Source organism: Metarhizium acridum (genome assembly GCF_019434415.1).
Source record: "Metarhizium acridum strain ARSEF 324 chromosome Unknown scaffold_573, whole genome shotgun sequence".
In the NCBI taxonomy this organism is placed as follows: Eukaryota; Fungi; Ascomycota; class Sordariomycetes; order Hypocreales; family Clavicipitaceae; genus Metarhizium; species Metarhizium acridum.
Genome location: NW_027094043.1, coordinates 214,919 through 230,499, shown reverse-complemented (window position 1 = coordinate 230,499; position 15,581 = coordinate 214,919). Strand labels below are relative to the sequence as shown.

Sequence of the window (15,581 nt, the reverse complement as noted above, 5' to 3'; positions counted from 1 at the left end):
GAGACATCATGTTGTAAACTTCGACTTGTATATCACGGTCTTGAACTGAATTTCGCGGCTAAGGGTATCTCCAAACATTCAGGCTAACTGATATCTAGCTCCTGTTCTTTATTTCTCACGAGGTGAAGTATACCACCATGTATCCGACCCAACTACCGACGACCCCTATCGCGGCATAGGAGCTGGTGAACATGAGTGGTAGAAACTCATAGCTCTTTCCAAAAATAACATGGTGCAACAAAGATGTATATGCGATTAATGGAATGCTCACCGCAATGTACAACGTGCTGAAACGATCCAGCAGAAACACCCTGGGCTTACTTGATGCTGGTGCCAGCCGGTCAAACGACATCAAGAATAGAACTAGCCAGAAGACGGTGTATATGGTCTTGACAGGAAATTCCGCCGGAGTAAATAGTAATGGAAATAGCGAAACATGACCGGCAACCGCCAATGGACGAAAGGCGCCGAGGTGTCTTCTGTCCCGGAGCGCGATGAGACTAAAGGGAATGATGACCAGCAAAATGGCCTTTTCGTGAACGTGCCACCCAAAGAGAAACGATGCATACCCGCAAAGAGTGACAGCACCGACAAATGCCTCCCATGACGGATGAGAGGCGAAAAAGAGCTTGAGGAGGGGAAGACCTTGGAAGAGCAGTGTTAAAACAAAGCACACTCTAGGTGAGATCTCGGGCAAAACGGCGAAGGCGGTATCGCCAACTAGCCCTCTCGTGACGCTCTGCAAGGCCTCTGATTTTACGGCAAGGCCCAATCTTGGGGCCACTAATACAAATATCAGCAAAGGATCGAAATATAAATAAGTAATGACTGTGTCTCGTCCACATAGTCCACTTACGAAGAATTAAAACGCGGTCCGCCAAGGAGTAGAGTGCCCACACATTAGGAGCCCAGTAAGCGTGGCAGAGTCCGCGGGAAAAGGGGAAAAGCCTGCTCAGTAGTTGTGGAATCTGTCCCATAACAGCAAACGGGCCGAATGCCGCGGTGAAGATGGACATGATTCCCAATCCAAGCTTGACGCAATTTAGGAATTTGATCTGGAAGTATGACTTGGTCGAAAGGCAGTATGTTCGCAGGAGGAACACAAAGTATGCAGGGGCCAGGTAGAGGTAAATATGCTTGAAGCACAAAAGTGCGGCAAAAACAAGTCCGCTCTGCAAAAGTGTAGACTTGCACCTAGCGAGAACCAACGACCACAGAAGAATGCCGTACATGAAACCGTTGTATTGGAAGTGAATGTGGTCTATGAGCAGCAGGCCAGGGGAGAGCATGACAGACAATGCAGCAGCCTGGGCAGCTCGCTTCGATGGTAGAGGTGTCGAGTCAATAAAAAGCTGAAGCGCGTAAACGAGCAGTAGCTCGGTACCAACGACGGTTGCGCGTTGGAAGTATACAGTTTGCCAGCTTTCGTGATCCAAGTTGTAGACCCTCACCATCGCGGGTTCGACCAGTCGAGCCAAATGCGCGAGAACCCACTCGAAGTAAGCGAAGAAGGGAGGATAGTCGAGAGTCCATTCTGACGTCTTCTCATAATACCATTCGGATATAGAAAGACTATTGGTAATGGCAAGCCAATTGCGATGTACCTCGAAATCTGTGGATTTGCTGTGGGCGTGTTAGGCAAAAATGTTGGACGTAATCTGACTGTGATAATTGTAGGCGTCTTCCGTGCTATAAAGCCTGCTATGAAAACGATAGCATGGAGGCGGTGGAGATTAAAACATACTAGGCAGGAAAAAGCAGGACTTTGAACGCAGCGGCCACAACCGCACACTGCGTTAAACTGGGATATGATTCCGTCATGGCGTAGATGATGCTCAGAGACAAAGGACTGCTAATAGCGCTCCTGAAGACACCCTCATGGCAAGGAACCAAGGAAGTTATTGGCTAGTAGAATAAGCTTCTTTACCATCAGTTCGTCCTGCACGGGCTAGCGAGTGGGCGATGGCGATGCGACCAGAAATGTCGAGATGGCTGCTTTTCACATCGCGATCAGCAAAGAAGCGAAGTCGTGAGGCCACAGGTACAGCTCAGAACCTAACTAATCAGCAGCCCCACTATCCCGGGTACGTACTTGGACTCTCCTCAACCATTGGACAGCCGTGCCTGCCTCTTGACGCTGTAAGAGGAGGTCTCAGCACCAATCAGCTCTCGCAGCCCCCTGAACCTGCGACTTTGGGGAAGCTCACCTGCAGGTTCCTGAAGTAGACACGGATCAACGCCATCTGTCCACATCAATGATACCTGGTGGTTGCAAGTCGACTTGGTTGTGTTTGTCCACGCCTTGCACCTTTTGTCGCTGGTCAAGATACCATATATGGAGTTTTGGGTGAACCAGCACCTTATTTCTGTCCTTATACGCAGTTTATTACATTTCTTGTTTTTATGATCAGTAGGACCACGCTGTCAAACATCAATCCGTCTGGTTATCTTCGTGGGGCGAGCGATTCGTGCGTCGTCAAACAAAGTGTCCGGCACAGCATAACCAGCTGGACTGGCCGACGACTTTGATCCACGATCCAATTTTGCGACTCCAGTCACTGGCTCTTAATTGCATAATACATACATTGTATTTTTGGGCGGCATCATCGTCCCAACCTCGTCGCCATGCGATTTCCCAATAATTTTGTAGCTCTCGCTACTCTGTTCGCTGCTGGCCCCTCGCAGGCACAGATCTTGATCAGCGAGCTCAGCTTTGGCCATTCCGGACGGTAAGTTGATTCCGAGCATACGTTAAGAAGGCGAATGGCCAGCACCGACTAACAAGGACTTTTTCCGTAGCCTGGGTACCGACGACGGAAAGATCCCACACTTCACAATCACGGGTCAGCCTGAGCAGCCGCAGCTCCTTTCCAACAAGATTGTCCTCACGCCGATAGATCCGGGCAACCAGCGCTCGTCGATTTGGTCAGATTCACCTCTCACGCGCTCAACTTGGGTGGCTGACGTAGATTTCCGTGCAAGCGGACCGGACCGAGCAGGTGGTAACCTGAATATTTGGTTTGCGCGGCGAGGCAAGGAAGAAGTTGGTACTAATAGCGTCTATACGGCGGGTAAGTTCGACGGTCTGGCACTGGTTATCGACTCACATGGTGGTTCTGGTGGCATGATCCGTGGTTTCTTGAACGACGGTACCGTCGACTACGTGTCACAGCCCAATGTGGACAAGCTTGCATTCGGACAGTGCAACTATTTCTACCGAAATCTTGGTCGACCATCACAAATTAAGCTCCGCCAGACGGCTTCTAGTTTCAAAGTCGAAATTGATGGCCGCAACTGCTTCGAGACGGACAAGGTTTCACTGCCTCCTGGGTACTACTTTGGTATCACCGCAGCTACACCCGAAACACCTGACTCTTTCGAAGTCTTCAAGCTCGTTGTCATGTCTGATTCGAGTGTTTCCGGAGAAATGGATCAGTTCCAGTACAATTCTCGACAGCATCAACCTGACAACAACCAAGGACAGAAAGCACAGGAGAACAAGAACGATGACTTTGGCAACGCTATCCCAGACCAATCTGCCGACGTCTTCCAGACCTCCAAGGAGCAGTTCGCAGACCTGCACAACCGTCTCCAAGCTGCTACTCACCAGATAAGCGGAGTGTACAACGCCGTATCTAAGCACCACCAAATGGACGAGGCGCGGCACGAGGAAATGAAAAAGGCATTTGACTCTCTTCGTCACGAACTTGCAGCTCTTCGACAAATCGGTGATCTGCAATCCAAGATCAGAGAATTAGAGTCCGAAATCCACAGCATGCACCACGATATGAGGCAGAAGCTTGAGGCTCACGGCGAATCCTTTGAAGCCAACCTGCGCAACCACCACCGATCTCTCTCTGCGGCTTTAAGCGACAGCATTCCCGGCCATGGAAAATTGATGTTGTTCTTTGTGAGTACGCAAATTATTCTTGTGGCCGGGTACGTGGTTTATAAGCGCCGTAGAGCGAATAGCCCCAAGAAGTATTTGTAAGGAGCACCATGGACTGTTGACACTCCGTGCCAAAGACAGCAAACAAAAGCCTTTGCGGCGGGGCATTGGCGAGTTACATTATGTATACTCGAGAAGATGTTGAGTGATTTATGGACAACAAAGTGTATTTTGGACATTTCCAGAAGAGGGGGTGGGCGAGTCAATGCAGATTAAAGTATATGCATATGCAAATATGATGACGGCAAAAAAAATCAAAATGAAGATTAAAACAACGAATTGCTCGTATTGACGAGGAGTTCTGACTTGTGAACACACACGTTTTGATGTCCTGGAGCCTTGTCAATTGTATGGCGCATTCCATCTATTTCTCCCCTTTATTAATAACGTCGAGTAGTTCGTCACCCTTGGGCGCAACTGTCAAGTTCTCATATCCATCCTCAGTGACAAGGATGCAATCCTCGATACGCACACCACCAACATCGTAGTATTCCTCGAGCAGATCCCAGTCAATAAAGTCGGCGTGAGCAGGGTCACTGCGGAAGTAACCCTCTAAGTATTCGCGGCAGAAATAGCTGAAATCGCGTAAAGTTAGCAAATCATATGACTCGAGACCAGGGCGCAAGACACTTACATTCCAGGTTCAACGGTCACAATCATGTTTGGCAGCAGGAGCTGCGTCTTCCTCTCCTGAACACCCGCAGCGTCTGGGGATGAAGCCGAACGGGTCATGTCGGCGAGCATCGAGGGCGTCACCATGGCCCTCTTTCCAAAGTCGAGCTGCGTGCCGTGTCCCTCGGCGGCGGAAAGGGCCAGCGTACCGGAGACATCGTGGACCTCCAATCCAACGTGATGGCCGAGGCCGTGCGGGAAGAAGGCAGCGACGGTGCCGGCGCGAGCAACATCTTCACGGCGGCCCTTAAGAATGCCGAGCCCGAGCAGGCCCTCCATGCCGAGCGAAGCCGCGTGAAGGTGAATGTCGCGCCAGGCCGTTCCCGGCCCAACCTTGGCGATGCACTCTTGCTGCATGCGCTGGACAATGGCGTGGATGGCGGCCGCTTTCGGCGTCCACGAGCCCGAGAGCGGCAGCGTGCGCGTGATGTCACTCGCGTAGCAGTTCCATTCACAGCCGGCGTCAATGACGACGCACTGCTTGCCCCCGAGGGGGGCGTTGTTGGCGCCGTAGTGCAGGGTCGCGCCGTTGGCCCCCGACCCGGCAATGATGGGATACGCCTGGGATCGTGAGCCGTTGGCAATGCACACCGCCTGGATAATGGCCTCAATCTCCCGCTCGTTGGTGAGACGCAAGATGCGCTCCGCAACCCTGCGATGGGCGGCGCTCGAGATGTCGTTGGCGCGGCGCACCATGGCGACTTCGTAGTCGGACTTGACAACACGGGCGCGGTCCATGGCCGGCAGCAGGAGGGAGGAGTCGAGACGCAGCTGGGACTGGCTTCCATGACCCAGGTCCGGCGCCTGGTCCGGGTGAAGAATGTACACGACTGGCGGCTCGGGCTGCGCGGCGAACCTGCGCAAGAAGCTGCTCAGCTGCGTCGTGTATCTCACCTCATCGACATCGTAGCGGCGCTTGCACTCGGCAGCCGACGGCTTAGAGCCGAACCAGAGGACCTGGCGAGGCTCGACATACGGGACCCATAGTGTGAGCTTGTCGTGCTTGACTTCATATGTCGCGGCGCAGTCCTCAAAGTCGGCACCCGTTATGTAGAAGAAGCTTCGAGGGAGGGTTTTGCCAGTGTTAGCCTCGTGGGGGAGAAGAGAGGGGCAGAATGGGGAGCAACAAAGAGTTTCCCGGACATACTATCGTCGCTGACGGAACAGTCGCGGCTGGTCGGAATCCTCCAGCGAGATGTCGGGTTGGCCAGGGAGGTAAATGAGGCCATCATCGACGCCGAGCTCCTTGACCACTTTGCGGGCGTGGAGCTTGGCTATTTTCCCCAATTAGCCCCGTACTCATCGTTCCCGATACTGGACAGGAAGCTTTATAGGAGCGGTTGGGCGACTGGACTGTGAGTCTTACCAGGATATTTGGTCTTTGAAGCCGAGTCATGATCCCGCCTGACATCCAAACAGCTGCATGGCGTACAAAAATCAGCAGACTGTCTCAACCAGCGGTTACACGGCCGTCGGACTAGGCAAACTCACAGGGCGTCAAACTCGTCCTCCATAACCAGGTCGTAGTCCATTTCCAACAAGGTTCAAATGACACCACCTGTCGGTCGACTCGGTGCTTGGTTCTTCTCCTCGTCGTCCCCGCGTGCGAGGGCCGGCTCGAAGATCCCTTGTGGCCGTCTATTGCGCCACCAGTTGCTAGTCCGCTTTCCAGCCTCCGTTGCTGACAATGCACGATGCAAGTTAAAACAACTGCCTACAATGGAAGGTGATGATGGGAAATGGTCTAGGGTTGTCCGTCGAGCATGCGTTCAGCGCGGAACGCCTCACTGCTCTAGGGTTGGCCAGTTAGCCAAGGCCTGCGGGCGTGTCATGATTAACAACACCAGACATTTCCACAGTTTCACATTCCACCATCGACACTTCCATACGAGGCGCACACCAAGCAACAACACAATGCATTCATCCAGGTATATTGAAGGCCATCTCAGTAGGCCAACCACAAGTCAACCTGTCCGACAATTGGTACATCAAGTACCTAGCAGCTAGCCGGTATGTACCGCCTCTAGGTGCCTAGTGGTTGGTTACGATGAATTATCCGACATGGACTCGGTGCTTCTACACGACGCAACTAAGCACTTCTAGACGGTAAAGCGTCCCCTTGAATGTGCGGAAGTGCCTTTATTATACTAAACCAAGATATGATTTAACAAAAAAACTGATAATTTAATATGTTCCAACATTATGTCATATTTATTATTATTAAAAATATAATACAAAGTATCTACTACTAAAAAGTATCCTCAAGGTTGCTATAGAAAAACAGGGCCGCTACAACAAACGCACCTGCACACATCCCAAGGCATACTTGACGCCAGAAAAGGAGTGTATAACCTAATTGACCCATGAAGCATGCATCGGTCTCCCTTCCCCCACGGATCCAGCTACAGGAGCGTTTGTCCGTCGGTGAGAATGCGCCCAACGCCGCCGGGCGGGTTTCATGAATCATGTGTGCCCATCATCTGATATCTAATGTCAAGTCGGCTCCGACGTGCCCAAGGGTTCGGCCGTGTGCCCTTTGCCAATCGCACCAGCATTCGCCCAGGATATCAGCCAAACTACTCCGAACTTGCCACCCGCGGGAACTTTGGTAGATGCGCCAGACGAAACCCAGGCCAGAGTAATTTCAAGCCCATCCACTGTAATGCTACCCTTTTGCCTTTGCTTTTGCTATTGCTATTGTTTCCGCCGCCTTTGCCATTTCTGCAAGCACACGGCCTGTCCGCTTTGCGGGACTATGCTCGGCGTTGATGCGGCATGATGAACTTGATCGTATCAATTGATTAGTCTCGAGAGTCTGGTTGGCATTGGTTCTGGGGCCAGCGTGCTCCGTTCCGTCTTTCAGTCCAGTATTTGGTATGCGCTTCTCGACTCACGGTGGTGCAGTGGGTGCGCCACGGCCAAGGCGCGCAAAGACGGCAAAAAGAAAACATTTCGCATTACCATCATAACGGAAACAAGCAGTGCTTTGGTGGCTTCCGTGTGCCCCGTAAATTGTTTACTTCGCCAGGTATGTATATACAAGTCAACCTCTACTCCAGATACTCCCGCTCGCCAACCAGAGTTTCCCCAAAACAACAAACGAGATTCATCTATCCATCGCCAACCACGGTCCAACCCCAAGCTACATGTATTGTTTTAATCGCCCTGCCCCATCTGAATCTGTGTAATCCATGTATGCGCTCACTTTGCATGTCCTATACGCGCCAGTCCAATTCTGCCGCTGTATGTGAATGCTTCCAAACCTGGTCATGTCCCACGGCTTCAAGCCGACTCCCATGAAGCCATCAAAAGAACCAACATTACAAAGCAAAAGGGAATAAGATGTAAAATCAGATCTCGTTACGCCACATAGATGGCCACGCTGTACAAACGTCACAACAATCAAAGCACAAAAGAGAAGAAAAGAAACGAAAAATCCCGCACAGATTTCCCGCAAAAAAAGAAGAAGAAACGAAGCCTCAGCCGCTCCATGCCTTACATCACGAAATCAAAGGAAAATGGGTATCATGTGGTGGTAGTCAATCACATTCCTTGGAAGCCACCTCTCCCAGAACCAAAAAAGCTCCCCCAATCCGCCTGCATACCCTGTTGTGTGAACATTTGCTCGATCTGTCTCTCTTGCTGCCTGTCCGCTCTGGCACGACGGAAGCTGGCGAATATCCCCCCGCCTTGTTGTTGCTGGTGCTGCTGTTGATGTATGGCCTGCTGTTGCATTTGCCTGTTGTGTTGTTGCTGCTGAGTAGAGTGCAGTGTCATCATACTGTGCGGGTCGTACATGGACGCTGCCATTCCCATGGGGTGGGGTTGTTGTTGTTGTTGGGGAGTCATGTACGGTGGAGGTTGTCCCAGAATCTGATCACCCATCTCCTCAAAGGAGCCAGTGAAGAAGAATGATGCATTCGGGGCGGCCATGGTGATTCCCGGTGCATCTGCCTTTGGTTGAAAGCCAAGCTCCATCATGGGCTGGTTAGGGTAAGCGAAGGGGTCTTCGGACGGAAACATGAGAGAGTCCAGTTTGTTCACAGGGTTGTGTATAGCATGGGCATTGAGTGATTGTGATGGAAACCCGTGTCGGTGAGTGCTGCTTGCACTGCTGGTGGAGTCGGGGGTTGTCCGAGATGACAAGTCCATAGGAAGAATATCATGCATACTGCCTGAAAAGGGAATGTCATGGAAGCTTGGGTCCAATGACTGGCCCATACTGCCATCAGCAGAGCCTCGAGAGTTTGGTGCTCCAAAGGGCCCTGGGAGGCCGCCGCTGCGGCTTCGGATGAAATCTTCGGCTCTGGCCACTGGTATAGTCCGGCTGGCGCCTGCGTGTGTTGTTGATATCGACCCAGACTTAGATCCTGCAGCAGATCGTTTCCTTGAATTGCCTGCAGGCCTTGCTAAACGGGCCTGCTCCAGCCTTTCAGGAAGTTGGTCAAAGAGCACCTAGGAGAGCTCTGTCAGTAACCCATCCCATTCAATACGCATGTTCAGTCAAATTCTACCAACTTTTAGTGCTTTGGTCACTCTATCGGCTGAGAGAATTTTGTCTGCCAGGTCAGCGATCATTTGACGCCCGGCATGAGCATCGGCCAAGACTTCTTGAGAACCAGGCTTGTCGGGATTCTCGATAGCGTAAAATACCAGCGAGAGTACGGCGTAGAATTCGGTGTAAAGCATGAACCAGTAAGGCCCACTGAGGACGCGCTGCTTCCGAATCTCTAGCCCGATATGTACAATATTACGTGACACACTTACGGCGGCAGCCGCGCATGCATATGATAATTCATCAACCTTAGTTCCATGACTGTGTCGAGGAGAAATATAATGAAGAAAAGGTCGATATAAGACGAGCTGAACGTGAGCATAGGCAAAACGTAGGAGATGCCTCACACTGCAAAAACCGAGTTAGTATGACCAAGACTCTTCTCTTTATAGAATTCAAACAGGAAGGGTCCTCACCGAACAACCTCTATCGGCCCATCTGGGCTCGGTCGCCACATCTCCGGCAGTCTATCATACCAAGTTTGCAAATCGGCCTCAATTTCCTTGATGCGGCCGTAACTAATGAGACAAGATGTGGTGCTGCTGTCCCCTTTTCCAGCCGGTTGGCCTTGCATGTGCATGGGATACACGAATTTCGTGATCTTGCCAAGCACCTCCATCAAGCGAGTGTGGGCATTGAACGCTTCAAAGAAGGAGGGTGTGCCAAGAGGAGGTGGCATGATGCCCGTATCTGTGATAAACTCGTCATCAACCTCAGTCGGGAACGGCTGGTCAACGTCGTCGATATTGAGAAGGAGCGGAAAGCCAAGCATGGTAGATACGTATATGTCCATCTGTCGAATAACATAAAATACTCGCTTGCGAACTTCTTGTTCAATCACTCCAATCTTTTCGTGCTCCAGGTGCCGATGCAAGCCTATGCGCAAAGCTGAGCGTAAAGCAATACCCACAAAAGAGTAGCAAGCACTAAGATTAGAGGTCGCTTGGAGAAACAGAGTCATGAAAAGTAAGGCTTGAAGCGAGACAATATCGCGGCAGTCGGCAAGATCTTGCAGCAGGCTTTTGGCGGCACGATAATATTTGAGACTACAGAAATCAATATTAGCTTCTTGCTTTGCGAACTGTAAAGCACAAACATATATAAAAGAGGCATATATATTTCAGCTTACCCTTCTTCAATTGCCGTCTTGTAACCTCCAGCAGTTGGGTTGGAGTCCTCGAGGTTGTTGTACATGCAGCCCAAGGCAATGACCGCATGAACAAGTCCCAAGAAATGAGTTTCTTCCTGGTTGAGACTCTCGATTGGTCTGTCATAAATCTGCTCGAATTTTTCATAAAACGTCGGTATATGAATGATTCGAACGAGACATGTTGCGCAGCTCAAAGAGTAATAGCAAAGCTTCCTGGCGATATCCTTTGGAGGAAGCTCGGGATATGCAGAGATTGACGAAAATGGAGATGAGCCAGCCGCCGGAGAAGGCGTATCAAGTGCACTGAGGCCTGACGCACGTTCGGCCCGTGGTAAGAAAGGTGCCTTGCTAACTGGACCAAGAAGCCCGCGGAATTGTTCCTTCATTCTCTTCAAAAAGACAGCACCTGAGGAGGTACCATGAAAATCCCATCCACCCTTGTCATCCAAATCAAGTTGGCCTATTGAATCGATCATGGTCATGAGCTTAGCATCTCCGGCATCGGGTGCTGCCGCGGCGGCGGATCGCATTTTGCCAGCCCCCGCGCGTGCCTGTTCACGATTGTGAAACTCTTGTTGAATGGCTGGGTCCAGATTTGGGTCGGCTAAATCGACATCGGGCATAAACTTTCGTAGTAGAGTCTCCGCCCGTTGTAGTCTGCTTTCCAACGCTTCGATGTATTGTGGCGCAGGGTTCCTTCGACGGTTTGACGGCTTGTCGTAAGTACATTCTTTGAGGCGCAACAAAAACAACATATGGTTAGCAAAAAAATCCAACAAACCGGGTGCGATACATAACAAGTGGCCCTCTATACTCGCCCACTACATATCGGAAGAATTTTATCACATCTTACCGTAGCTATACACGGAGCAGTGGGTGCATGGTTGTTTCCCGTCACACTTGATCTTCTTACGGCGGCATTCGTCACAAGCGCGAGTAACTCGCCGGCGCTTTTGTATTGGTTGTGAAGGCGCATTTGGGTCGGAACCAGCCTTTTCATCCACTTCGGTGTCGGACTTGGAGCTGTCGGCTGGGGAGGGGACATCAGAAATTTGCCAGTCGCCGACGGACAACGCCCCGGCGTCGTCCTCAGCCATTTCCGTCGCCATGATGGGCGTCGTGATCGCTCGAAAGCAAGGTAGCAGATATCGGGTCGTGAGTGTTGTTATGAGTGTTGGGACTAGCGGCGATCGGACGGGCTGTGAGAAGTTCGGAGTAAAAGATCATGCGCTGGAGTCTAGGACAGATAAACCAACGATACGTTCCCCAATGCAAAGACGTCAAGTATTGAGAGCGGCACGGTCGCAAATATGGCTATCACAGCGTGACAAAGTTGACGCAGTTCGCAAATTAGAGCTGGGCAGGGCAGTCGGCGATGGTGCTCCCTTTAGGCTAATGGGGGAGGGGTGAAGATGGTGAGCGACCAAGATGCAGATCGGGGGGTGCGAAGCCAAAGGCAGCGCATGTCCCAATTGCCCTGGTGTCTGGCAATCTAGGCCATCAGATGGGCGCAGTGAGCCTCGATGCTCAATGTTCGTAGCGAAGGACGAGGAGGGTTAAGGCGTAGGCAAGGTGAACAAGAACGAGCAGACTCAGCGGCACAGGACGTAAGAGAATTGAGGGTGCAGCAGTGGGTTGGCGATTGAGGACTCGGGAAGGCGGGCCTTTGGAGGGAGCGTGGGTGCGCGAGTGGTCAAGTCAACCCGGGGGCGGATGGTGGTGTCTTGGAGTCTGTCTGGTGAGTGACTGAGTGTGTGTGAGTGAGTGGCCGAGTGAGCGGCCGAGTGAGCGAGCGAGGAAGGAGCAATCGATTGACGGCAGCAGCGATCAGCTTCAGCCAGTCCGGTCTCCCAGTTCCCCAGTACGGAACCGCCAGCGACGAGTCAAATGCTTCACTATCGACTTACGCAAGCAAGCATCGATCTGACAGCCGTCCTGAACCCGCATACGTACGTACTACTTTGTAGGCCCTCGAGAGCGGCTGCGGGAATAACGCCGGATCCTCTGTCGATACGACGTCCGTCCACTGCACTCCGTACCTTTCTACGAAATTACAGGCCCGGTTGACATGGCAAGCACAGACGTCCAGGTATTTACTCTCAAATATGAGAGCCGTTGACCAGATGGTCGCTTGACATCCACGGGTGATGGCGTTGCACCTAGTCATTAGTTACTAGGTAAGTTAGTCACTAATCACAGACCACGCCATTGCGGGTTTTCAGAAGCGCTGCGAGAGGTGCGTTGACTTAAACTCCCACGCGCAGCTCACGGACACGAGCTGACGCCGCGGCAGCAACATTTCTCAAAAGTGGATAGTTCTACGCGTACTGTTTCGGGCCCGTAGGTGGCCTTGAAGGCTAAACTGGGCCTCGACAAGAGGGCCAAAGGGCATTATTACTTCTGCTACCAGCCTACCGCTACTGCTCCGTACGTTTTCTGTGGCCTTCGAGGCAGGCCGCTCGAGGGCCAACTTCGTACAAAAAGACATCGACTGGTTCCTGCGAGAAAGCGGGGTCCTCCGTGCCAAAATTCCACAACCGAGCATACAATACATCCATACACATCCGAACGCCACCCAGAAAGCCCCAGTGCCTGGTGGGAATAACGGAACCAAGCGGGGCCACCGTGAAGTGGGAGGGGGTTATGACCGAGATCCATCGTTGTAGCACAGATGCCTATGGCAATAAATGAGCAACCACGCAGCTTGCGAAGTTGAAGGGACCTGCGAAGCTGTCGCAGCAAGACCTGGAGCAGCCTTTTGACCAACTTGCTGGCTAGTACAATACAATATGGGCACAAAAATTCTCTCAAGTTGGAATAGACGGCGACAAGAAATAGGCTGCGGTTTAGGGCCAGGTTCATGGCTTAAAAGGCTCGGCACCTAAACAACCACGAGCTTGCCACTCCGTAGATGTTTGGAGAGATATTGACTCCCAGTCAGCTAACATTGAACCGTGTTCGCGTGTTAAGCCATCTTTTCTCGTCCCATCCACCACAGGTGACTACAAAGGAACCCGAGCGTCAATAAGCAAGCTGCAGCATTGGTCAGGTATTGCCTGCTGAACAAACTGCAATATCGGAATAAGTAAGTCACCGTAACTGGACAAGTGGGCATCGCCAACCGCAATGTTGGACATCCATTGGTCTGAAAATGGAGCATGCTGGAGTCACGGACAGTTAGTGTACTCCGTACCCCAGTGTTCATACCGCAATACTTTTTGCATCTCCAGTGGTGTACTCCGGTCAGGCATTCGAAGAGGTCGGCATTGGAAAAGTGACGCGCCCGACGAACGCTCTGTATTATCTATCAGCAGCTGGGGCCGGGCCCAGTGTCAATCATTAATGACCACAAATTTACAAGAAAGGCGTTGGCCTCTGGATGCCAGGGCCGAAACAACCAGAGTAGCGGATTATCGCGCGATACTACAACATACTGCAGTATACCAGCGTGTACTTCGCGACGAGCAAACAGATCTCGCCATAGCCGGTAATCCAAGACTCAAATTTGGCTTCCCGCGGTGTGGAAGGTGACCGTGCGCAACATTAGACGTCAAGTGTTCGTGCGAGGGGCGACTTGGTGGTGAAGCATATGGAGCTACCGCGTACGAAAACCTGGTTTGCCCGGTTCGCTACCGACTTGCTCCTGCGTTTGCTGGCCCCTTGGGTCACAGAAACGATATGTCGGGAATATGTGAATACTACACTACGGCGATTGGCCTGTTCCGCCTTCTGAAATCCGGTACGATGTTCCACATGCAAAAAGATATCGAGCTGCCGGGTGGTCGAACTGTAGGTTGTTCAATAAAAGAAATATCTGGACCGACAAGTCAACGCTAACAACTCGGTCATCGCGAAGATTCTCTAAACTCAAGAAATGACCCCGCCTAAGATGCCAGATATATACCTAGGTAGTCTATGCTCTGGCGTGCCAATTTGCCTGTACAAGACGTAACAAATTCTGATCAGGCATGAATGGAATCAAGCTGCATGTTCCAGCAAGTATGGCAGTCTTTGAAGCTGTCCTGTTACCGCGAAGCCAAGCGTGCCAGACGTTTGACTCCTTTGTCGACTGACACCACTTACTAGAATGACTCCAGAAGAGTGGTTTATCCTCTTCGGAGCATACGAGTCAAAATTGTTAACCCGCAAGACTGCATTCGTGTATCTCTTTCTGAGGGACTACTTCATCATCGCAATATATAGATGCACAGCTCCTGAAAAAAATGCAGAATGACCTCTGCGTGCACGACTTTTGCAGCAATCGCGCCTTGTGTTGCTCAGTAGAGCCATCACGACCCGTGGAGTTCTGGCAGCCACAGAATTCGTCGCGAATGGATCAGTGCCACGCCGACCCAGAAATAGAAGAAATAATCAAAGTTTTATGGATGTAAAAAAGGCTCAGACCAGCATGCTACTTTAGCCGCTAGCGGTACTCGACGTTTTGGCATCAATTCACAGATCGTATGTGACGTCCAAGAGTCTTTAGAACACAAATCACAGAATTTAACAGAGCGAGGAAGCCAGCCTGGGGGACTCGGTTAATCTTGTGTATGAAGCAAGACGAGGCCTCCTTTCACGTAAGCTATTGTCTAGCTTCGACATAGATAGTCTGTTAGGAATATGTATCGACATACGACAGAGATAACTTGGCAGAAATATTCAAAAGGCTCTATCCCAGCGGCTAGCCTTTGGCACCGATCAAAAGGCTTTGCCGATTGTGTGGCGTCAAAGTGCGTAGCATCAGAGCTTTCGTCAGGCCGCTAGCTTTCAAAATACGGAACCCTTTTATCCGGCTATAACGGGTCGCAAGAGGCTCCAGAGTGGGTTTGGATCCAACTCCGAGCGGCGAAAGGCTTTCTGGACTACGGACAGCGACAGAGATATGGCCGAGAAGATTCTCGACAGATGCTAGAGTGTGGCCGAGTTGGCGACGCCGCCAATTCTCCTCACCATTCTCCTCTCTTACGTGGAAAAATCAGGTCCTCATTGCCAAATTCGTGCTTTGTGCCGAAAAAGACATGAACAAATGACAAATATCATGCAAGAAATCATTCTGAGACCAGGCAACGCACAGGGATGGAGCCTCCTCAAGGTTTGTTAGGTTTCCGAGTTGTCAGTCGACAGACCAAAGCAGCCAATGAACCAAGGCCAGAACGGCCGGTGCAATAAGTGAAGGCCCGGGTTTGAGTTCTGGCTAATATGCTGCGCATTGCAGGTGCAAAGGCCAGAATACCATGAAGGAGCTCGGTTTTATT

The 15,581-nt window shown here is 51.3% G+C and overlaps 5 protein-coding genes across 8 annotated transcripts; 1 reads left to right on the top strand and 4 right to left on the bottom strand.

The window, feature by feature from the left end:
• Positions 1-39: 39 nt before the first annotated feature.
• ALG8_3 (glycosyl transferase) lies at positions 40-2,002 on the bottom strand. 2 transcript variants are annotated; one of them, XM_007812239.2, is made up of 3 exons: positions 1,745-2,002; positions 857-1,623; positions 40-783 (listed from the first exon to the last, which is right to left on the bottom strand). In XM_007812239.2, the coding sequence occupies exons 1-3, from the start codon at positions 1,819-1,821 to the stop codon at positions 116-118; spliced, it is 1,512 nt and encodes a 503-aa protein (XP_007810430.1). In that variant the 5' UTR covers positions 1,822-2,002; the 3' UTR covers positions 40-115. The 2 variants fall into 2 exon arrangements, with proteins under 2 accessions (XP_007810430.1, XP_065972981.1); XM_066121991.1 differs by having other exon boundaries at positions 857-2,002.
• Positions 2,003-2,270: 268 nt separating this feature from the next.
• J3458_020360 (uncharacterized protein) lies at positions 2,271-3,991 on the top strand (the record flags this gene model as incomplete). The annotated part of the gene is made up of 2 exons (XM_007812240.2): positions 2,271-2,729; positions 2,800-3,991. The coding sequence occupies exons 1-2, from the start codon at positions 2,626-2,628 to the stop codon at positions 3,989-3,991; spliced, it is 1,296 nt and encodes a 431-aa protein (XP_007810431.2). The 5' UTR covers positions 2,271-2,625.
• Positions 3,992-4,313: 322 nt separating this feature from the next.
• J3458_020359 (uncharacterized protein) lies at positions 4,314-5,359 on the bottom strand (the record flags this gene model as incomplete). The annotated part of the gene is made up of 2 exons (XM_066121990.1): positions 4,314-4,524; positions 4,584-5,359. 2 exons carry the CDS (start codon positions 5,357-5,359, stop codon positions 4,314-4,316), a joined length of 987 nt encoding a protein of 328 aa, XP_065972980.1.
• Positions 5,360-5,767: 408 nt separating this feature from the next.
• J3458_020358 (uncharacterized protein) lies at positions 5,768-6,153 on the bottom strand (the record flags this gene model as incomplete). Its single annotated transcript, XM_007812241.2, has 3 exons — positions 5,768-5,895; positions 5,988-6,040; positions 6,113-6,153. The coding sequence occupies 3 exons, from the start codon at positions 6,151-6,153 to the stop codon at positions 5,768-5,770; spliced, it is 222 nt and encodes a 73-aa protein (XP_007810432.2).
• A 1,138-nt stretch (positions 6,154-7,291) lies between these two features.
• GIN1_2 (Gypsy retrotransposon integrase-like protein 1) lies at positions 7,292-13,134 on the bottom strand. 3 transcript variants are annotated; one of them, XM_066121987.1, is made up of 5 exons: positions 11,180-13,134; positions 10,306-11,056; positions 9,593-10,222; positions 9,140-9,524; positions 7,292-9,076 (listed from the first exon to the last, which is right to left on the bottom strand). In XM_066121987.1, the coding sequence occupies exons 1-5, from the start codon at positions 11,433-11,435 to the stop codon at positions 8,165-8,167; spliced, it is 2,934 nt and encodes a 977-aa protein (XP_065972977.1). In that variant the 5' UTR covers positions 11,436-13,134; the 3' UTR covers positions 7,292-8,164. The 3 variants fall into 3 exon arrangements, with proteins under 3 accessions (XP_065972977.1, XP_065972979.1, XP_065972978.1); XM_066121989.1 differs by having other exon boundaries at positions 10,306-13,134; XM_066121988.1 differs by having other exon boundaries at positions 7,292-9,524; positions 11,180-12,638.
• Between the last annotated feature and the right edge of the window lie 2,447 nt (positions 13,135-15,581).